Source organism: Urocampus carinirostris, chromosome 2 (assembly GCF_059441175.1).
Source record: "Urocampus carinirostris isolate Australia breed hairy pipefish chromosome 2, RoL_Ucar_1.0, whole genome shotgun sequence".
Taxonomy (NCBI): domain Eukaryota; kingdom Metazoa; phylum Chordata; class Actinopteri; order Syngnathiformes; family Syngnathidae; genus Urocampus; species Urocampus carinirostris.
This window is the reverse complement of record NC_142350.1, coordinates 6,180,513-6,205,099: the sequence shown is the minus strand read 5'-3', so window position 1 is coordinate 6,205,099 and position 24,587 is coordinate 6,180,513. Positions and strand designations below refer to the sequence as shown.

The following is a 24,587-nucleotide window of genomic DNA, read 5'->3' as shown; positions in this document are numbered from 1 at the left end:
ACCTTCCGCTCCTGAGTTCATGCTAGTCGTTAAAGCTGAAACAGTTTATTTGGTTTTTGCGAGACAGGAATAAAAAGGCGAGGTAAAATCTGTAAAGCTTTTCTAACCGCCGAGAAATGATCAACCCCCCCCCCCCCCCCCCCCCCAAAAAAAAAAAAAACAATTTAAATTAAAACTTTGAAGAGATTTTCTGGAATTGGCTAAAAATGTTAGCTTATATAGCAGGTGAGTGTTTTCAGGGTAGTTCAAATTGTGTGTGTGTTTTTTTTTTGGGTGGTAAAAAAAATTTGCAAAGAAAAAAATAGCAAAAGCAATACATTCTAATCCAAAAATGAGCAAAAAATAGCAAAGAAATTAAAAAATCAAAATTGGCTAACTAAAAAGGGGAAATTAAGTAAAACAATAAAAATAGCAAAGATAATTTTGAAAACAATAAAGAAAAAATGATTTCAAAAAATGTCCCCCAAAATGGTAAATACAACCAGAAATAGCAAAAACTAGAAAATTAATTAGAAAATAATTTGCAAATAAGCAAAAGTAAATCAAGAAAACATGGAAAAGAAATTGAAAATATTTGCAAAGATGACCAAATCAATAAAGATAGCAAAGAAAAACAGATAATAAATAAGAAAAATGCCCCCCAAATTAGCAAATGTTAGCAAAAAAATAGAAAACAATATCAAAGAAAATTTGCCAAAATTATATAAAAAGGCAAAACAATAAAAGATAGCATAAAAATTTCAAAAAGGTTCGGAAGAAATGAGAAAATAAAATAGAATTATTAGCTATAAGTGGCCTAAAATATCTAAATATATTTGCAAAACATGTAAAAGAAATGGCAAAAAAATTCAAAGAAAATTGGCATAATACATTTGCAAATATAAGCAAACAATAAAAAAGGAAAAAAGAATGATAGAAACAAAGAGGAAATAATAGAAAGAAATGCCCCCGGAAGTAGAAAATATAAGCTCATCTCTCATCTCATCTCATTAGCTACACCGCTTATCCTCATTAGGGTCGCGGGGGTGCTGGAGCCCATCCCAGCAATCATCGGGCAGTGGGCAGGGGACACCCTGAACTGGTTGCCAGCAAATCGCAGGGCACACGGGGACAGACAACTTACTCGCTCATTTACACTTAGGGACAATTTGGACCGACCAATTCACCTGAAATGCATGTTTTTGGAATGTGGGAGGAAACCGGAGTGCCCGGAGGAAACCCACGCAAGCACGGGGAGAACATACAAACTCCGCACAGGAAGTCTGGAGCTGGATTTGAACCCATGCAGGAGGTTCCCAAGACATGAACTGTGCCGCACATGCGCAAACCACTGCGCTGCCGTGCTGCCCAGAAAATATAAGCTGAAAAGGGAAAATAACGGCAAAATAAATCAGCAATATATGAGGCAAAACAATAAAAAAAGCATAAAAATTGCAAAAAGATTAGGACAAAATGAGCAAAAAAAGTTGAGAATATTAGGCACAAATAGCCTAAAAATAGCAAAATAATTAGCAAAAGAACTTTGGAAAACATAATTGAAATAAAATATGAGCAAAAATTTGAAAATAAATTGGCAAAAAATAGCACCAAAAATGTGCTAAAAAGAATCTGCAAAAGAAATAGCAAAAACTAAAAACAAATTAGAAAAAAAACATCAAACTTGCCGTGGAAATCTGCAAAATAAATGTACGAAAAGTAGCAATTGAAATGAGCAAAAAATAAAATTTAATGTGATAAAAACTTAGTTGCTGGGGAATGTTTTTGCTGTGGTTCAAATTTGATCCATACCAACAAAGTTGAATTAACAAAATGTTAAATCAAATACATTTTTAGGTGCAGGGAAAAAAAAATGCTCTCAAATTTTCAAGAAAAAAAAATCAAATAAATAAAAAAAGCACACGCAAAAACGACAACAACGCTCAAACAAGAGAAAGAAAACCTCCAACACCGAATAGAAATGTGTATGTTTTTGGTATATTTTACACTGGAAATACTGCTTCCCAGCAAGCCCTGTGAAACCATAAAAAGATTGAAATAAAACACAATAAATACTTCAAAATAAATACATAAATAAGGTACAAATGGATAGTTTTTTTTACAATAAATACATTTTTTTGCGTGTAAAGCTTTTTGGTCATTTTCCTTCGACTAGAAACGTCATCACGATCACTCCGATTGATATTATTGAGTTCATTATGTATTTTGATTATTACTAGGGCTCGACAAATGTTTGCTTTTTCATTATCTTTAAAAAAAATTTGAATAATCGTTTAAAAAAAATATATATGTATTGTTCACTGCCATTGACGTCGATACCCGTCAACGGCAGGAACTCTGCAAATGCCAATAACATCTATAGCCAGAGTCAGAAAAGTTCATATTGGTCATTTTATGCTCTTTTAAGGTCTTGACATTTTTTTAGAATAATGCTGATTTTTTATAACAGTCTATTTGATCTCATTCACTGCCATTGAGGTCGATATCCGTCATAATAAGAGAACAGAAAATTGTCGCTAAGAAAAGTTAATAATGGTCAGTAAATACTATACGTTTTTAATAATTTGGTTTTAATCTGTGACTGATTTTTTTCTTTTTAACTATAAATTCGTAATGATCACATTTTCAATCTTTTTTTAATCCCAATAACGTCTATACCCGGAAAAGTCATTATCTACTCTTTTAAGGTCTAGCATTTACTCATGGTTAAAATCTCAAGTAATAAGGTTTTTAATCTTTTTTTTTTTTATCTCATTCACTGCCGTTGACGAAAATACCCGTCAGCGGCAGTGAATACGTAAATACCAATTACGTTGGGAAAAGTTCATATCGTCAATTTTTAGTCTTACAAAGGTCAAAATGTATTTTGGAATGATATATTTTTTTTAATAATCATGTTTTTGTTTTTTTATCTCATTCGCCGCCATTGACGTTGATACCCGTCGGCGGCAATGAATTAAGAAAAGTTCATACCAGCCATTGAATATTATGAATTTGTAACATAATCTTCGAGACAGCCAAGTCGATTATTTCATTCGCTCGACGTAGATACCCGTCAGTGGCAGTGAAAAGAAGAGTTTGTCTGGGCCTTAAAAAATAAACAAAAACGATCGCGCCGTCACTATGACGATAACAAACTCCCTGCTTTCTTTTTTGGTTCACGTTGTGAAAACATTTGGTCTCTTTCACATTCAACTTTTTCTTTTCTTCTTTTTTGTTCGCTTTACATTCCACGTTTTCCTTCACTCCACTTTTCAAGAAAATCACAAGATATTAAAAATAGGTAGGACATATCCACCCCCCACACACAAAGACACCCCCCCAACACACACCACCATCATCATCAAAAAACACTATGAGAAGAAAAATGGCGAGGGCGGGAAAAAAAATAGACATTTGTCTCGGAGAGTCACTACGAGTCCGGGAAACATCGAAAAAAAGGGGGAGGGGGGTGAGTGTGAACACATCACATTTATAGACACACGTACGGGAGAGCAAGGGGGGGATACCGACCCCCCCCAACTCACCTCTCCTCCCCTTTGCTATCTTCTTTGTTCCTATTTGGCTTCAAGGTGTCAGTCGCTTACTTTTTTGTGTTGTAGTCGGTGTTTTCAGTTTTTTTTTTTTTTTATCACCTGCAGCTCCTCCCACTTTATTGAAGGAAGGGGGTGCACTGCTTCATCTCCTCTCTTTTCGTTTGTGTGTTTGGCTGCCACGGGCCGGGCTTTGGTATCCAAGTCTGCCGGGAAGAAGATGATGATGATGGAGGTGATGATGAGAAATAAATAAATAATAAATAATTCAATAGAAAAGGACGAGAGGGGAAAAACTTTGGTCGGAGCAGACTTCCTGCTGGTGATGAAGGCCATGAACTTCCTTGATAGACTAAAACTTTTTTTTTTGGTTTGGCACAGAAAATAGAAGACAAACAATAGAGGTTGATTTAAAAAAAGTTTTTTGAGGCTGGTTTATTGCCGTTTCACATCTCAACTACAGTAGATCCCAGGGATACGACGTGACTCCGTTCTGAGGTGTGTGAAATTGCCGTATAGCGGGAGAAAGTAATCTGTGCAAATTGGCTAATGTGTTCCCGACATTAAAATAACGACAGATATACGAGGAGTCGCGGTTTTGAAGCTGAGAGCTACGTACTTTTTTGTTACTGATTAGCGCGAAGGGCTACCAGCTGGAAATACATTTTTAGATACCATGTTAATACCATGTCGTTACTATGTTATTACAGTTTTATTACTAGGATGTATATATTAAAGGTTAAAAAAGGCTCAGTCAACCACTAAACATTATGCCAGTGAAAAATCAAATTTCCTGGAAAATCAAAATATGCCATGATACCCTTATAGTCTTAGGGGCCTACCTGGTCCCTGTAGGCACTACATTGAAAACCTCTGATATACAGGGTACAACTTATGTGTTAAAAAAGTGTATATAATTAAATAAAAATGAAAAGAAATTATATATTTACCTTTGGTATGACCTGATTGAGCTGGTATAGTGGAGAAGCGAATGGATACAGGGGAGTGGAGACGGCGGATTTAAACTGACTAAAATACTTCCAATTTTGAGTGATGCCAAGCTCCTTTTTTTAATATTCGGCCCATTTGAGTGGTTACAGCCATGCGACCTAATAAGGGGTAGTAGCGCTTTATGTGCCATTTTCGTATTTTTGATTGTTGTGAGCTTTGTTTCCATGGTTATCATGTTTTACTTCTCCCTTTAGCATCACTGCAAGCCTTCAAACACATAGCAAATAAAAACAATACTAAGAATACTGTGTCGTATCACTGACTAGCTAAGAAGGCATTGTGGAGGGTTGTTAAGCCAAAGGCAAAATAATTTGTTGTTGATGCCACTCACAGTCTGTAAAAAGGGACTGCAGAAAAAACTGTAAAGTGAAAGTGTCGCCGTATCCCGGGGGTCTACTGTATAAACTCAGCTAGAAGACTGATGGATTGAATATTTTTTGGCTAACATTAAAAAACCTAAAACTCCTCTTTCAATGAAAAATAGGTGATTGACATGTATTTCCGTCACTGGCGCTGAATGCGTTAGCATCAAGCATGGTTTAGTTTGAGGAGTTTCTGAGGCTTTATTTAAAATTGCTTCTTCACTTCTCAACTAAAAACTTGAAGATTGATCGGTTGATTCTTTTTTTTTTTTTTTTTTTGAATTGGGAAAGTCAAAATTAGTTCTCCGACAGGCTTCTTCAATTAAAAACAGACGTGTAATTCCGTCAATGGCACTGTATGTGTTAGCAACAAGCGTCAAAGTTTGCCATTCGCTGTAAGTCCCACCGGGCTGCTAGTCCTGGTGGTGAAAACGAGCATTGCTTTGGCGAGGTAGAAGTTTTGGCATGTAAACTTTGTCTCCAAAAAAGTAATAAATGGTGTGAAATGGGAATGCATGAGAATGGATTTGTGATGCATGGGCGACGTCTAAAGCTTTTCTCTCCGTTTTCTTTTTTGTCTATTTGGTTTTTGGAGTTTTTGGTATTTGTAAATTTTGGTTTTTGGTGTTGGTCGCCTCCCATCATGCACTGGGTTTACCGTATTTAATGGCACTTGTTTATAATGCGCACCTTTAGTTTTTGATGAAAAATCTGTAGAAAATTGTGTTTCACTTTTGCTCAGCTCATGCTAAGCATCATAGGTCTCAAATAACGTGTCGACAACTTTTGCAAAGGGATTCGAACCTGGATCTCAATGGTGAGAGCGTCAATTTTTAACCACTTGACCACTAGGGTTATAGATAACACAGGAAAAGGCATTCCATTTTAGCTCATCATCATATTACTTTTGCAGTACTTTGTTTCTGAATAGGTGGGGCAATGATTAAAGTATTTAATTGACAGTGAGTTGTTAATAAATACACTGTACATTTTGTTTTGGTATTGAGTTCACAGTTTACATTGTCATTAAATAATTTGAATCATGGCCTCAGATAGTCAACAACATGGTACCGTGAGTAAAAAAAAGTGTAATAAATGCTAAAGGCTTTTCCTATGTCATCCAAAACAGTTTCCCAACTGGTCTGACCTCAAACCGCGACCCAAATCGTTTAAAAATAATTGCACTTCTCAAATTTATAGAATGAAAGGATTGTGCATTTTCAGCTAAATGACCAGGAAAAAAAAGCTAAATTATATCAAGTACTGTATATACTCATATATAGGCCGCACCCCTAAAACTGATTTAAAACAGCCACTCACTAAAAGAAATATGTACCCAAGATATTAACAAAAAGTGAACCTAAACAATTATCATTATTCAATTACATTAATAATGAAGAGAAATATACCAGTAAAAGAATAAGATCAAACATTTTTCAACCATTTGCCGTACCGTTACTCTGAGCTTTAATGGCAGACACTGGTACACCATTTTAATTTCCTTCCTGGACTCGATCGTTGTTGTAAATGTTTCCTACTTATCACTAAATTTCTCGGGACCCATTTTTATGGGAAGAAAAAGGAAATAAAACTATTGTAACTAAATTACAATAAAACTAGATGTGACTGAAAATGAAGACGAGTTTAAGAAAGGCATCATTGCTACTGTTAAGGAGTGTAATTGACCGTTTTTTCTCCTCGGCATTAATTTGCCGAGGCCCACGACTCACTTAAAAAGTTATGTGGCCCAAAAGTGGGTTGCGACCCACCAGTACTGAACTTTAACTGAGTGGTCTAGTGGTTGAGAATCAGTACTCTCATCCCTGCAATCTGGGTTCAAATCCCCTTGTCAAATGTGTTCGATAATATCGTTCGACCCATCACCATTGCTCAAATATTGCAATGTTTTAGTTCTTTTTTTGGGTCCAAAAAGTGCGCATTATACACAAATAAATACGGTACTTCCTGACACTCCTCAGCTCCACGTAGGTTTTTCTTCTTTGTTTTTGGTTTCTAGTCGCCTCTTCTTCTCTCCCTCCTCGTCCTTTGTGAACATTTTTTGGCTCGGGTCGAGGGATGGCTTTGGTTGAAAGGAGACGTTTCTTGCATCTCCACCCTTTCCTCTGATAGGCCGTCACTCGGCCATAGCCCCACCCAGGGGCGGGGGCGAGGCTTCGCTGAAGGAATAGATGGAGGCTGGACTGGAGCAAGGCGAGTCCTCTGGGCAGGAGGGCAGGCCCGGGTTTTGGGCGGAGCCGGCAGGCGGCGATTGGACGAACGCCAATCGGTGGGCGAGCCCTGACGCGGGCCCCGCAGAGGGCTGCGATGCAGTCGTCATGGCAAAGGAACCCGTTGCCATGGGCAGGAGAGCGGGGCGGTTGAGGAAGAGTGAGGGGCGCATTGAGGGGGGACCGCCGCCCAATATCATGTGACCCCCGGCAGCTTCCATGATGGACAGTTGACCGCTGCTAGCTGCCAGTGCTAATAGAAAAGACAGAAACATGTAGGGAGAAGAAAACAATATGAATTTTGGACACCTGCAGAGGACATGTAATAGAATGACAGTTTATTTTTTGACTACAATTTCACACTGTTTAAGTTCCTTTGGCCATCACATAATTGTCGCTATCGAGCAATGGTATTGCTGCTCTTTGATTTCCACACACTCTTGGCCAGATCTGCCATTGTAACCAAGGATATGAAATAAAAAGAAATGGCTGGGCGAAGGACCTATAGAATAAGGTGGAATTTCTTATCTAAAGGCTTGTCTTTATTTTGAGTGTCTATTAAAGTCTAAATTTATCCACTGTTTAATCCACTTCTGCATCCACCATCTACTGCACTCGACCAGCTGCAGTTACGTCACACCAAAGGTAAATACATTTTTCCTTTACATGCATATTTATTACGTTATTATATCACATGCACATTTGGGCTGCACAGTTAACTGAAAAATAATCTGTATTGCAATGTGACCTAGTGTAATCGCAAGACATTGTTTTTTTTCAAGAATTTGTATTTCCATCTTTCTATCCCCCACCCCCGCCCCTTGCTATTTAATTGAAGGAGTGTTTGGCCGACCAGAATTGTCACAGTACGGGTTTTAACGGCGCCGGCCAATTAGAGGCAAGTTTTAACGGCACTAGCCAATAAAGGCAAAGCAAAGTTGGCAAACAACACACTATACCACACAGCCACCGCAACCCTAACAAAACTCCCCAGAACAGGGTGCTGTTTTCTGAAGGTTAAAGCATGTCAGTATAATTAGGTACTCAAAAAACAAAACTAAGACAGAAAATGCCCTTTTCTCTTGAAATCCAAAATCACATTCAAATAGCAATACGTCTATCCACCAACACAGGCCAGAAAATCATCAGTGTTTTTTTTCTTTATATTTTTTTTCTTTAATTTCACTTTACGACCCCCAACTAGGAAAAGATTGATGTCATAACCCAAGTGTCTTTTGTAGCAACAAAAAGAATGGCCACTTAACCCTTGTGCTATTCTAAAGATGCTAAATCCTCACACATCATCTTTTCATTTGGCTTTCCCTGACGGAGGTACCTTGGAATGAGCTCTTTAGCCAGCAGTGAGTGGATATAATGCTTTCATTCGACGCATTCATTCATCCTGAGTCACAATGCAACATTGAACGTGCACAAAGGATGAAGGCGCTAAAGCACATGCTCGAGAGGAAAGCAGGTTTAGTTTCACTGACAAATTAACTCTTTTTGGTCAAAAAATAAGTACAATGTACTGCTTCCCATTTTGTGTCAGCCTCCTATAGCGCCATTGCAATGGCCATCAGATGGCAGTATTGTACAATCTGATGATGTGACACTGTAATACTACTCTTCAATTAACTCCTACCTTGCATGGTAGCCAGTGGATTGCTGCCCATGAGCGCCTGGTTCATCCCTGTGCTTACTCCCATCATCGTGTTCCTGAAAGTGATGAAAAAATACACTTTATCGCCATTGACAGCTATACAAGTCAACATTTTTTGCTAGGCTGGGCTTTGGTCTATAGAAAGATGTAGTTATAATTATTGATTTAATATCTGATTTTTTCTCGTTGTATCATTATTAGTATTATTAATATTATATAATTGTTATCATTTAATCTGTACAATTACTATCATAACTATGATAAAAAGCATATTAATTGATTTATTTTCATTTTTATAGTTGTTTTTTATTGATAATGTAATACAAATAAAAAACATGAATAAATAAATACAATACAAATCTTTTTTTACATATTGTTAAAATAAAACGAAAATTATAAAATATTTCTGATTTTTATATAAATTAATCAATCTGCCATTGAGATTAGATTTATTTTAAATTTGAGAATGACAGCACTGCAGAAACACTAGCAGAAATTTTGACATCGATATCTGTCCAAAAAACGTTCCTAAATACTTTTTTTACTGTTTTTTTTTTGTCTATCCACTCATGTTTTATTTTCTGGGTGCACCTTCATTTAAGCTAAATTACCGACTGGGAGAGAGAGGGGGGGAGAGAGAACAAATAAAAACAGTTCGATTTTAAAGGTAAACAGTATCTTAAATAAGTCGATGTTTTTTTTTTTATTAAAGTCGACTTACAGACTGAGAGATAGAACAAATAGAAAACGGTTAGATATCAAAAGTAAACCTTATGTCTTTTAAATTAGTCGATCCCTTTTTTAATTATTTTTTTTTTCTGCAAAGGGGTGAACCAGCAATAACCAAAACAGGAAGTAGTGTGGGCTCTCTACTAGAAGTAAATAGATAAAATGTAGGGAAATACTATATTTTTTTAATATCTATGTTTCAAGAAAAAACATACCCGGTGCTGAAGCTGTGAGAGCCCAGAGGGGCGGGGCTAGCTGTGCTATGAGGGGGCGGAGTCAAAGAGGAGGAAGTAGACCCCGCTGCCACCAAGCTGACGGGCGACGACGACAAAGTGGCAACTGCAAAGAAAACGCTGTTTGAAATCTGAGATTTTTTCGCAAGGAATAAACAGGGTTGCTAGGCAATGTGTAATGGACATAGCGACGTCTAATAAAGCGTCATGTTTTTTTTTTGCTGGCGGGTGATTACGAACATGACACAGTGGAAATCAGAAAAATGTCTTAGATGTCACAACACAATCCTTGTTGACGCCCGCTCGGCACAAAGACGATGTCACATTTTTCATCTCGACAACATGGACCGCACAGAGCGGGATTTATTAAAACGTGCTGATGTAAGTTACCACCTGCCCCGATCGAGAATCTCTTTGCCAGTATTTGGACCTTATGATGACCTATATACAGGGTTGGGTAGGGTTACTTTAACTTGATTGCTTTCAATTACTTTTGGATTACTCCAATACCAAATATGCTAATACATGACAAAAGAAACTCAATATGAATAAAATTACTAAATTTTGTGCAGGCTTGGAGAGTAACGGAATACATGGAACGGCAAAAATGTTGTTGGCAAGTTGTTTGGATTTATTTTCATTTTGTTTCTGTCGCATTTTATGTTAGTTTTGCCGGAGATCAAAGAGATCAAAGCCAGGAGAGAAAGCTTACCACGTGTTGTGAGTCATTATTTTATTCATATTTAGTTTCTTTTGTCTTTTATTAGCATATTTGGTATTGGAGTAATCCAAAAGTAATTTAGACTAATCAAGTTAAAGTAACCCTACCCAACCATGCCTATAGATCACTTTTGGCTTCATAATAATGAACTGGACAATAGCAAAAACATAAAAATAAAAATTTATTGTAATAACTAATACTTCGGGGCAGCACGGCGGCGCAGTGGATAGCGCTTGTGCGGCACAGTTCATGTCATGGGAACTTCCTGCGTGGGTTCAAATCCAGCTCCAGACTTCCTGTGCGGAGTTTGTATGTTCTCCCCGTGCTTGCGTGGGTTTCCTCCGGGCACTCCGGTTTCCTCCCACATTCCAAAAACATACATTTCAGGTGAATTGGCCGGTCCAAATTGTCCCTAGGTGTGAATGAGCGAGTGAGTTGTCTGTCCCCGTGTGCCCTGCGATTGGCTGGCAACCAGTTCAGGGTGTCCCCTGCCCACTGCCCGGAGATGGCTGGGATGGGCTCCAGCCCCCCCGCGACCCTAATGAGGATAAGCGGTACGGCTAATGAGATGAGATGAGAACTAATACTTCAATGAGTATATTAAATATAATGAAACAAAATTAAATAAACACCATAAATAAAGCTAGTATGTACTCTAGTTAGTATGCCGTGTTGCTATATTGTTCTAGATATTTTTAAATTATCTTTGTAATTATATTTATTGAATTTCTTTATTGTAAAAAATAAAAAAATATTAACTCACTTCCCTGTTTTGTATGTAAAAGTGGTGACCGCAACTTGAAAATATTCTTCTTGTTGACGACATCTTTTGGCTGAAATCATCATTGCAGCCTGTTAAACAACTTGTTTTGCCCGTGCAAGTACGGGACTCTCTTAGTTGCCCCTGAATAACCGTTTTTCGACTTTTGGGGGGTTTGGGTTGCCGTTTGCACTTTATTTGATTTATTTGAGTCCTTTTTTTACTTCCACCATTTTCATACTAGAATAAAAAAGAAAACCCGAGAAGGTGCGTAAAATCACTCTCCAGTTATCTGTCATTTAAAAAGAAATCAGTAAATAAAATCTGTTTTATTTATAAAATCAGAATACTGGAGTCTCCTTGATAAGTCAAAGAGACAATCCAAGTAAACCCCGTTCCCCCCTTACAGTGTTGCCGTTTACCTGTTGTGCTGAGGCTGCTACTGCCCTGAGACACACCTGCACTAGATATCTGCCGACACAAAAAAGAAGAGCGGTTGCGGTAAAGAAATGGAAAAAAGGGGGTATGCTGTGGAAAAAGGTGCGCTTCTTCCCCACCATGTGCGGGCTGTAACAGGAGGCATTGTGCGTGACGGCAGGGGAGGTCTGGCTGGGCAGCGGCGGCGTGCTGCTGGTGGGGTTAATACGCTTCTCCTTCTGCCGCCGGTTGCAGAACCAAACGCGAATCACCTCCTTCTCCATGTTGAGCTGCTCGGCCATCAGCAGGATCTCTTCCGAGGTAGGCTTCTGGTTCTTTGGGTGAAAAACGGCGTCAGAGCGGGAGGCGAGTGAAGCGGGAGGACGGGGGCGGGATGGACACTCACTGCGCTGAAGTTGCGTTCGAGCGCCACTCGAACGTTGGTCTCAATGCTGGTTCGCTTCTTTCGTCGGCGACCCGCCAGGCCCTCCAAGCCCAGCAGGGGTGAGGAGATGGAGGAGGGGCTGGGCAACATGCTGTCCACTGCCATGGTCTCTGCAAAGAAAGTATGATAAGCTGGGTAAATGGCGGAAGAGAGGGGACCCGTACAGATAGTCATTGACATGGCCCAGAAAATGATGGGGTGCTATCTACCCAGTCTGGAGGGCATTGCCGACAACATTATTAAAAAACCTTAAATGACTCATAAGCTCACCGGCGTCCCCCAGCCACTTCTCCAGCAGAGGCTTGAGCTTGCACATATTTTTGAAGCTCAGGTTGAGGGCCTCAAAGCGCGAGATGGTGGTTTGGCTGAAGTCGTTGCCGTACAGTTTGCCCATGGCCACGCCTACGTCGCCCTAGGGCCACACAAACACATCAAATAAATGGATCAAATGTCGAATAATCCTTTAACTGGCTGCGTCTGAATCTAATGCTGGGCTTGTTTTGAGAAGAAAAGAATGGTTATTATGGTAAAATACATCAGATTTTTTTTTAAAGACAAATCACCTAAAATGTATCAAATTTGATATGAAAAAGCCCCAAAACTTCATGCTAACCTGAGTGGCTTGAGAAGAAAATGATGGTGAAAAAATTAAAAGATGCATGGAACTCAGTGATGTGACACTGAAGGGCAAAGCAGGAGTAGCTAACAATAACAACATTGGCCAGCGGCAAGCCATAGCATGCAGCTAAGTGTCTAAAATCATTGGCTAGAGGAGGAAACTGTAAGTAACATGCAATATGCCTGAATCCTCCAAACAAAGTACTCAGTTGCAGAAGGCAGGTGGTACTAAATGAAAGCTTTATTTACACGGAGCAGCTAACAATGACAACAGTGGTTAGTCATAATTTGCAGCCAAGTGGCTAACGTTAGTGGGTAAGGATGGAAATAGTGGAAATGAAAGTCATCATGGAAGTCAGCATGACCAGATGTGGAAGGAGAGTGACACTAAAGGACAAAGCTAAAAATAACAAAGGTGCATAGCCATAGCCCGCAGTCAAGTGGTTAACATAAGTGGCTAGAGAAAGAAACAGACAAGTGGGAGATGCCTGAATCACAGAACTCGCCTGTGGAAGGCGAGTGAAAATGAAGGACGAAAAAGGAGCAGCTAACAATAATAATAGTGGCTTGGTATGAGCTATACTCCTCAACCAAGTGGCTATCATGAGTTGTCAAAGAAGGAAACAGAGAAAAAAATGAGTCCTGAATCACGGAACTCGGCTGTGGAAGGCGAGTTACACAGAAGGAGGAAATAGGAGCAGCTAACAACAGCTAGCTATAGCTTGCAGCCAAGAGGCCAACATGAGTGGCCAGGAGAGGAAAAAGTGGAAATGTTAAAAAAAAAAAATCAAGTTTATGAGGTAGCACATGTTTCTTTGCTCATTATTTTAACAAATAGTTATATTTTAACGACACTAAAGATCACTCTGTAATGCACACACTGCCACTTTAATGTAGTCCTGTAGTTTGATGTGGTGATTATAATCTAAGACAGTCTACAAGTAAACCTTGGAAATATTTATTATTTATCTCAACTTTTTTAATCTCCTTTTTTATTCTTCTAGACTAGAGTCACAAACAAAGCCCAGAAAATCATCAGGTGCTCTTTTTTATTTTTTATTTAATTGTTGCTTACAGTCTTTTATTACATGCTTATCCTAGTGTGCCACCTTGAGCAGGAGCAGCTAACAATAAATATAGCGGCTAGCCTCTGCCTGCATCCAAATGGCTAACATGAGTGGCTTGAGAAGGAAACAGTGGAAAAAATGTTGGGGAAAAAAATGTTAAAAAGAGAATACATGTTTTTTGCTTATTATTTGAATCAATAGCGTTTTATTTGAATGAATGACGAGTTTTTACACCACTAAATGTCACCATATTTAACACACTGGTCCTTTGATGTACCTGGGTGAATCCCAGCTTGATGCGGCGCTGCTTGAAGGTGCGGGCAAACTGCTCCAGCTCCTCCAGGTCGCTTGGCTCCTCTCCCAGGTGCCCGCCGGGAGTTAAGGAAGAAGTCAGGGAAGCTGCCATGGCGCCAGATGAGGATCCCGCGGCTGTGGGCGAAGCCATATTGGCACCGCTCACCCCCGTGGACACTACCAAGGCGCTGCCGCTCGCGCCCACATTGCTGCTCTTCTCTCTCTGTGGGGAAATAAAGCGGAAAAGTGTGAATCTGAATGCAAAGAGCGAGACGACACATCTTAAAGCGGCATTTGAATGCAGCGGCACACCATGCGCCGCATGTTTACAATCTGCCGCCTCGAGTGGTGCCGCACGGCGCTTTATGCACGTCGGCAGGGAATGTAAACGAGCGCTCCAACCGGCCCTGTTTTTTCCGTTCTTGATGCAAGTGCATGGCACGGGATGCTAAACACGCCATTAGCAGGGTGGCGTTTTTGACGCCTTGCAAACCTCAGACAGATTTGTAAGAAATACAAAGCCACCGTTGTGCACATGTAAATGTATAATCCAATGATTACTCCCTGCGATGGTGCTTTTCTACCACTAGCAATGAGGGCTCTGCGCCACATTTCTTGGAACAAAAACACGATATCTACAGAACGTCAAAAAAGTGAACACACCCCTCACATTTCTGCAGATTTTATTATCATGTTTAATGGAACATCACTGAAGAAACATCACTTTGACACAATGAAAAGTATGTCATCAAAGGCAATGGCTTACTTAAAAGACATTCTCTGGCCTGGTGAGAGAAAGATGTATGTGTGGCGGCAACCAGGTGAGGAGTACAAACATGTTTATGTGGGGCCTTAAGTCAAGCATGGTGTGGGTAATGTCATGGTTTGTGGCTGCATGAGTGCAACTGGAGATGGGGAGTTGCATTACATTAAGGGAAACACAAACTCAAGGAAGTACTGTGGAATGCAGGAGCAGGGAATGATCCCCTCCCTCCAGAAACTGGGTCGCATTGCAATGTTCTAGCCTGACAATGACTACAAATACATTTCTAAGACGACCAAGGCTTTTCTAAAGAGGCTAAGGATAAAGGGGTGAAATACATGGCCGGGAGATTAAAGTGGTTCTGCAAAAATCATGGTGGCCACACAAAATATTGAACTTCAGGAACTTTAACTTTAAGGTGTACTCACTTTTGTTACAGGGGGTTTAGTTACTAATGGTAATATTTTGAGTTTTTCGTGGAGGAAGATAACTTTACATTGCTATATAAGCATTACAAATACTACCTTTCATTGTGTCAAAGCGACGTTTCTTCAGTGTTGTTCTATTAAACATTATGATGAAATCTCTGCAGAAATACATTACACACCCAGTACACACAATACAGTACACCCCTCGTGTACTTACTTTGGCGACACAGTGTACATGAGGGGTGTTCAAACTACAGCTCATTGGCCACATATGGCCTGCCAGGTTAATCTGGCCCGCTGAGCAACTATAAGAAAAAGAAGTATTACAAATAAAAAAAATAAAATCTTGTTTTAGTTCTGTTATTGTCCTTAGTGTTCCTTATGGCCCCCTCCTTCATAATTGTATTTTCTTTTTTTAATTAAAAATGATGTAAGTTATGACCCGAGGCACATCTCATTGTTTTATCAATACGGAAAGGTGGAAAAAACAAAACAAAATAACTATACTATAAATAAAAATGTTGTTTTGGTGCCACTCTTGTCCTCGGTGTCGCTTTGTGGCCCCTTCCTACATAAAAATATGGTTGGTGGGATGGATCCCTTAAGCACTAGGTTTGTAGGGGTACTATTTCCTTGTGGTGCGCCTTGGGCAAGTACAACCTGGTGGCACCCATCCCTCTCAAGGCCAACATATGTTTCCACCTGGTCTCAAACCGGGGACTTTTTACATTATAGGCGAATGTGCTAACCACTGAACTATAGAAACATATATTTAAGAGAATATTTGATGTCAGGCTACGTAAAGTGAAGAAATATAAAAAATATATATAATATAAAATTTTTCATAAAATATTATGTAGAAAAAAGCATTTCAACCCAGCCCAAAAAAACAAACAAGTATTACCATAAAAAGTGTACTGCATTAGGCAGATTCTAATAATGTAAATATCATTTTAATATATTTTTTTTAGTTGTGTAATCTTCCTTTATTAGAAAACGTATTTATTTCATTTATTAATATATTAATTAATTACCATGCAACAGAAAACACTTTTAATGCATGATGTATACATTTGCATTTTTTTTTTTTTTTTGGGTCCCTTCGCTCGTAAAACTCATCAGATAAAAACAAAACAAAACATGATGAGTCCTCAAAAAATGTAATTCTGTTTTTAGGGGAGCATATATTTTACAAGTTATAAAAACAATGAAGCCCTTATGGGTTTTTGAAGAGAGGTGATTAATATAATATATAATATATGACTATATAAAGAATAATATAAATCAAAGAGAAAGCAATGTCTGTATTAGTCCTACATTATTAGGTGCTTCCACTCTGCCCCCAAAAACGCCAAGCACGCAGGAAAGGAGTGGGTGGAGCAATCAGGTTCTCCCTGTTTGCCCCGCCCCCTTACTTACCTGCGCCTGCAGGCCCAGGCGGGGCGTCGCGGTTAACAGCCCGGTAGAGCTCTGCTGAGGTAGCTGGATAAGATTTGGCGTGGAAAGCAAAGCTGCAAGACCATAAAGAGAAAACCAGTAAGTGGAGTTTTTTTGTTTTTTTAATAGATAGTGAAGTGGTACCTTGCTGCTGCTGCTGCTGCTGCTGCTGCTGCTGGTGCTGGGGCGTCTGGGAAAGGAGGAACTGTGCCGGGGACTGTAGCGGGTGACCTGGCATGAGAACCAGCTGCTGGAGCTGGAGCAGCTGCTGAATGTCCTGGCAGGCCGCAGAAAAACGTTAAGCGCTTGACGAGCGAGCGAGACGCAGCCATTGGCTGGCTCGTACCTGCGCCGTGAGCTGGATTGGTTGAGAAAGAGACAGCGGAGGTGGTGGAGGAGGAGTTTGAACAGTCACTTCCTGTTTGGTGGCTTGCTGTTGCTGTTGCTGGGCTGCTGCGTGAGCAGCGTGAGCAGCGTTGGATTGCTGGACGGCGGCCGCCAAGAGTTGAGCTTGGGCCTGCTGCAGGAGGAGCTGCTGCTGGGCTGGCAGCAGTGCGGCCAGCTGCAAAATGCAAAAACTCTTAACAGGAGTTGTAATGGCTAAATTCAAGTGCTTTTTAACGACTTTCAAAGCCAGTTTTCCAATGTTTCCAGTACCATTAAAAGAAGAAATCAGTGTCGATCAAAAGAATGGGAATTTTAATGTTGTTGACTTAGATCACTAAAATAAACTCACTATCTTGTTGCTAGAGTTGTTAGTAAAGAGTTTTTAATGTCACAATAGCAAAGGACGTTATCAAAGCAAAGCCAAAAGTTTCTTATTGTATTCCATACTTGTTGTTTCACACAAAATTAAATATTTTTACTTTACATTTTGTTGTGTTGTGTTTTTTCCGGGATTTTATGTTGCTTGACTATAAAGTTGCTTGGGTGCGACCGGTGTCATTTTTAAGCAGACTTGTTTAATTGTTCTTCATTTAATGTGTGGTCTATTGAGGCAAACTGCAGAAAACCACGGCAATGGCAACAATTTCAAGCATCTCCAAGCACTTCACCCAGAATTCCAGCACATTTCAAACCTTAAAATGAAACATTAATATTCAAGCATTTTCAAGGATCGCAAGCACCCGTACCAACTCTGTTTGATCGGCTCATCTATAACGTCTATATTTGTTTATGGCACTGAATGACATGTGCATCCTCACCCCTGCTAGCTGACTGCCGGCCAGCATGAGCTGCGAGTGGTGATGCTGCGCCTGCGCTTGTGCCTGCTGATGATGCTGAGAAGATGGCGGGACGGCACTGCGGGGCATCTCGCAACTCTCTTCCGCCTTCAACTGACAAAGGAAAAATGAATTCAATGAAAACATAGATACATAATTATTTCATTCATCAAACACACACACAAACACACACACACTTTAAATATAATTTTAACATAAAAGTGTTTCAGAAGTAAATGCATAAATAAATACAAATATTTCTATCACTTATACAGAATGTATACCAAATTCAATGAAAAAAATCTATGTCTGTATGTCTGTCTTTCTAAGTATTCTTTCTAAATTTTCAAATCTGCATATTTTTAGAAGAACATTTTTTTTATTATTTGAAAAATTATAGTTTTGATCTGTATTTCATTAGATAGATAGATAGATAGATAGATAGATACTTTGTTCATCCCCGAAGGGAAATTCACATTTCCAGCAGCATCCCTGAGCTGAGAACAATCGAGAACAATCGAAAATAACACGGGAGCTGCTGGAGTGGCTGCCATTCGTGACGGCGCCGGAAGAAAAGATTCAATTTGAATCATGTACAAACAAACAAACAATTGAATCATGTACAAACAAACAAACAAACAAAATATTCATAATAAAATGGGGGGAAAATAATTTCTGATACTGATATAACCAGGTAAAACTAATTTTAAGTTACCTGTCCAAATGAATGTGGATACATAAATAAAAAAACCTTTACAATTGTATTTTTTTACATTTTAAAACTCAAGTACATGCTTGAGTTCATTTGTAGTTGAGTTCTAAAATGAAAATATGTATGTAATACAAAAACACTTAAATCACATTATTAGTAATCAAATGTATTTGTATGTTTATTTTATTACTGATTACACATATGCCTATAAATCAATGAATTATAATAAATGAATGTAATGCAAGACTTACGCTTATGTTTTTGCTTTTAATGACACCTAATCACTATATATATATATATATATATATATATATATATATATATATATATATATATATATATATGGGGAGCACGACGGCGCAGTGATCCAGCTCCAGACTTCCTGTGCAGAGTTTGTATGTTCTCCCCGTGCTTGCGTGGGTTTCCTCCGGGCACTCCGGTTTCCTCCCACGTTCCAAAAACATGCATTTCAGGTGAATTGGCTGGTCCAAATTGTCCCTAGGTGTGTGAATGAGTTGTCTGTCCCTGTGTGCCCTGCGATTGGCTGGCAACCAGTTGAGGGTGTCCCCTGCCCACTGCCCGGAGATGGCTGGGATGGGCTCCAGCCCCCCCGCGACCCTAATGAGGATAAGCGGTACGGCTAATGAGATGAGATGGGAGATAAGATATATATATATATATATATATATATATATATATATATATATATATATATGTATGTGTGTGTGTATGTATACACACACATACTTTTTAGGGGGGGAAATGTTTTTTGATGTTACACACACATGCACACACACCTTGCTGGCTGGTCCAGGCGAAAGGCTGAACGGGCTGCTTTCCATCGGCTGCAACGGTTGGAAAAGGTAAAAGATAAATTGAACATGAAAAAAAACCTCTCAGAAAATTAATTTGTGAATAGTGAAAACAACAAGTGTTAAAAATGCAAAAATCAAAAGAACAATAGCAAAACGGACTGATCATATTTTATACATTATTAATTTTCATTCATATTGGGGAAAAAAAATCTTGACTCACCGTGTCATCCGGACAGTTTCTGTCTGAGTCTGAAAAATATTAAGATGGCAGACAATGGAAAATTAAAAAATAAAACGAAAGAAGCGTTACAAAAAGAGAAAAAAAGCTTCCTTTTTTTTTTTTACCTGAGCCGTCACCAGGATAATCCGGCCCGGCCTTCTCCTCCTCTGCTTTGGACATCCTGATATCTGTAGAAATAAGGGCATGACACATGAGTGTTAGGGAGGGTTAACTTTCTTTTTAAAGTGCATTTTGACAATCAAAAAACAAGAAAATAATTCGTAGTATTGGAATAAAAACACATATCAATCAATTTAAATATCTTCGAGAGAATCATTTTTTGACAATCATGAAAATGAAACCCAGAAACGTGGTCCTGATAAAGAAAATGTTCATCTATTTATCATTGAAAATATATGTAAAGGGGCTAAATAACGTGTGTATGGGTGCTGCAGTTGCAAAACCTGGCCACAAAGAGGCAACACTCTCAAACCCAAATGGAGAAAGCGACACAAACGGGCTACAACATTATATTGTATACAATCCAAAAACGATTCTTCAAACTCAAATGCATCAATATTAAGCACACCCATCCGTCGACAAGAAATACAACTTTATCCAAATTATTATAAAAACAAAATTGTGAGCAAGAAAAATGTACTTGTCCCTCTGTGTGTATGTATACAGTAATAGGATGGCTTGAGGAGGTCCTAAACTGGCCCCCCAAGCGCCACAGTTCCGCTTGTCAGGGGCCCCTGACAGACGGCACGTGGGTTCGTTTGTGCCCCCTTTTGGCGTGTGGAGGTCAAAGTTCAGGCGAGGGGGGGACACCAATCCCCCTCACACTCAAGCTGCTCACTGCTTCTCCACCTGTCACATTCACTAAAACACACGAGTGCTAGTTTTGTCAAAAATGGTGGCAAGACTTCACCTCATTTACACCTGAACTCAATTTATTATTGTAACTGACAATGCTTACTTCATTTTTTTCAAAGTATTTTTTCGTCAAATCCATCCATTCGTTTTCTGTACAGCGCATCCTCACGAGGGATCAATATTTGAATTTGTATAATAGTTGTAGCCCAACTTGAATTCTGTTTCCTCTTTATATTTGGAATATATTCAGAATTTGTGTAAGAGTAAAAGCAAAACATGGTCGTGTTTCCTATTTACCACCTTATAATGTGCACGAGGCAACGGAGAGCTTGGCCGTAATTATTTTGTTTTTTTTGTAGAAGTAGTAGAACAACTAAGTCATGTCTCCTCTCTACCTCTCCATATTTAAAATATACTTCGTGTTTGTATAAAAGTATTAAGGCAACTTAGTTGTGTCTCCTCTCTATTTCTCTATAATTAGAATATATTTTGAATTTGTATAAAAGTAGAAGAAAACTTGCTCTTGTTTTCTATCTACCTCTTCATAAGGCACCAGAAAGCTCGTCTGTAATCAAATCACTTGGTCATGTTTTTTCTTTACCACTTTGTAATTAGAATAAATTATGTTTTTCTATAAAATTAATAGCACAATTTGGTCATTTCTCCTCTTGATTTGTTCATAATTATCATTTATTTTGATTTTGTATAGAAGTAGTAGCCAAACTTGGTCGTCTCTCCTCTCTGCCTAATCATAAGAACATATTTTTATTTTCTTACAGAAGTAGTAGAAAACTTGATCGTGTCTCCTCCCGACTTTTTCATGATTATTATATATTTTGATTTTCTGTAGAAGTAGTAGCACGGCCCTGGTTTTGTCTCCTCGCTACCACTTCATAATGTGCAGGAGGCACTGGAAGGTTTGACCATAATGCGTCGCATGGCTCAGGCTATTGTGATTGTACGGGGTTCTGAACTTTAGTAAATACAAAAAAATCATTGAATTTTGTGTGTGTGTTTTTTTCTTCTAAATATAAAAAAAAGAAAAAAAAGAATTAGCATCAGTCTCTAGAAGCAGGATTTTATCAGTTATCTGTAATAAAATAATCACACTGATCTTGTAAAGTTCCTTGAGGCGATGCTTTCTTGCTACCTGGACAACACGACGCCGGCAGACTGACACCACCGGTTGCCGGGCAACAGCCGGAAAGATCACTGTGTATCTTGACCATTAGGGATAAGAAGGACTGCTAGCCAAAGCTATGCTAATACATCGAGAGGTTACATACGCGTACAAAAATAATTACACAAAACCTTTGAAAATGACAAAAACACGTACACAACTAAACAAATTCACATATCACATACCCACACTTACCTAACCACATTTTTTTAAAAATGCATAAAACAAGGAAAACATGCACTGAAATACGGTTACACACAACTCTTGCAAAAGATACACAATTAACACACAAGTACATACCCATGCCCACAAAAAACACAAATGCATAATACACAATACCACAACAAAGATAACAGGAACTGAAATACGCTTACACAAAATTCTTGCAAAACATACACAAAAACACATACATGACTACACAATGGCACAGACCTACACACACCATCATATACCCATGCGCACAAATGCATACACAAAAAATACAACAAAAAACATGCACTCCAATATGGTTGCAAAAAAACGCTTGCAAAAGATACTCAAAACTATACACAACTACACAATCACGTATACCTCGTAAACACACGATTACATACCCATGTACTCACACAACACAAATGCATATAAAACACACAAATAGAAGAACATGCAGTCGAATATGGTTTGACAGTACACTTGCAAAAGGTACACCAATACACCCGCACGTACAGGTTTGAAGACTTCCTGTAAATGTGTCCGCAGGCAGGACAGTTTTCAAGGTTTAGGATGAAAGACAATTCACGTGCACACGCAAACAAATACACACACAGACGCACACAATGTGTCCCCAGAGTGTTTATTATATGTGATGCGGCGGCTGTTTTCCGGCACCACATATTTCCTAGCGGCCGATCGATCCTTCGGACTCCCGACAAGACAATAATGGCAGCGCCCGCCGTTCCGTAACCATTATTAGCCGCCTTCCCTCTGGAGGATCAAATCATAACATAAAAAATAGAATAAAACCCAGAAACTTCACGTCTTCTGCGGGAATCGGGACGTCGACTGCGAGAAAATGGCGGACGAAAGGCCCCGTGTGGAGACAAGCAGCTTGAGGACGTACCCTAAGGAAATTTATCAGTATGTTTTTGTCTTTTAGGACAACAATTACGACTATATGATCGCAATGATATATATGATATACTTTGACAGCACTGAAGCTACATAACTTCCGTTACAGGCATTATTTATCATATAAATAACTTATTTCCAATAGAGATGGTATAAAAAAGATACAAATATCATAGCTTAGCAGTGTATAAACATAATTCCCCCCCCCTAGTTTTTTTTACCCATTGTCAAAAATTTTACATCAAAATGAGGAAAAGTTTCCTTTTTTTGTGGGTCATTTATGTGTGTATGGATGTTTTTTTATGTTTCATATTTAAAATGAGGAAAAATCAGATCTACATAATTGTCATATTTTCTCTTTTTATTTATTTTTTATTTTTTGCAACATTTATGAAAGGTTGACATTGTAAATATTTGACATTGACAATGTGACAAAAACGTATAACATTTTTTGATTTAATGCAGTTTTGTGTTTTGATTTTTTTTTTTGTCTTCATGGAATGTTAACATTGTAAACTCATTTTATATTTTTATTAAGAACCTCTCCATATTTTCATTTTTTTTTTAATTATATTTTTGTCTTTTTGGAATGTTAACATTACAAAACTTTTAATTTAAATTTGATAAGAAAGCTCCTCTTTTGGCTTTACGGAATGTTTAAATTGAAAATTATGATATAACATAATAAATACATAAACATTTCCTCATTTGTGTCTTTTTAATGGGAAAAAAAGCTCTATATTTATAATTATATTATTTATTTTTCTCAGCTTTTACTGTAAATACTTCTAGGTTTAAAATTTGGAAAATAAAGTTTTTTTTGTTTTATGTTGTATTGTTTTCCTACCTATAGAGTGTGTACTTTGATACCGAATACATATCTTGTGTCTTTTTTTTCCATTTTCTTTTTTTTTTGCAAGTGAAAGAAACAAATCTGCATTTTTATAATTCTCATTTCTAAAATTCTAAACATTTCTAAATGTACAATAGGGTAATTAATGAATTTATTTGGCCTTAATTGAATGGTTACATTGAAAAAAATAAAAGTCTAAAATTTCATCTTTTTAATTTTATTCTTTCTACTTTTTTTGCAATGGGGAAAAAAACTTATCCATTTTTGTAATTTTTTTAAACTTGTTAACCTTTATTGTAAACGTCTCATATATACAATGCAATTAAAAAAAGAAATGCAGATAAATCTTGAGAAAAGTGTAAGTAATGATAAGGGCCGAGTGAAAATCGCCGAGACTAGGGGGCCCTGAAAAGTGCTCGGCACGCGCTAGTCGGTTTCCCCCTTTGTGGGGGCCCCGATCGATACCGACTCAGAGCAATAAAGCTTCCCCTGTCATCTCCGCGGAATACAAAGCAGAGTCGGGAAAGGAGGGAGGTGTAAAGATTGGGCTCGGGTGAGAGAGAGAGAGGGTGTGGTGGGGCTGGGGGGGTCTGTTCCACTAGCCACACCAATTTCCTACCCCCCTTACATACACAGCACCTTTAACCCCCTTGTCCCCTTTTGCTAGTAGCCCCCATTCTCCACCTTGCCCTTCCTTCCTAGTTTATAATTAATGCTGTTTGAATAAATACTCTCAATAATTCAACGGCATGATTTAAAAGGGGTAGACGTTTGGGAGCCAAGATCGCAGTGAGGCGTTTAAACACAAAGGGGGTCTTCACAAAAGGGTCAGACCCCAGTCGTTGTTAATTGGTAGACAATATATGTAAGTGGAAATTAACTAATTGACAGCGTCTGA

At 38.5% G+C, this 24,587-nt stretch overlaps 1 protein-coding gene across 1 annotated transcript; it reads right to left on the bottom strand.

Annotated features, from left to right (window-relative positions):
• Positions 1–157: 157 nt before the first annotated feature.
• Positions 158–22,033, bottom strand: LOC148370802 (uncharacterized). The gene is made up of 16 exons (XM_088326085.1): positions 22,030–22,033; positions 19,799–19,861; positions 19,674–19,702; positions 19,436–19,483; positions 17,909–18,040; positions 17,050–17,265; positions 16,848–16,980; positions 16,686–16,777; positions 14,059–14,298; positions 12,367–12,508; positions 12,058–12,206; positions 11,792–11,986; positions 11,657–11,705; positions 9,736–9,859; positions 8,774–8,847; positions 158–7,384 (listed from the first exon to the last, which is right to left on the bottom strand). The coding sequence occupies exons 1-16, from the start codon at positions 22,031–22,033 to the stop codon at positions 7,038–7,040; spliced, it is 2,037 nt and encodes a 678-aa protein (XP_088182211.1). The 3' UTR covers positions 158–7,037.
• Between the last annotated feature and the right edge of the window lie 2,554 nt (positions 22,034–24,587).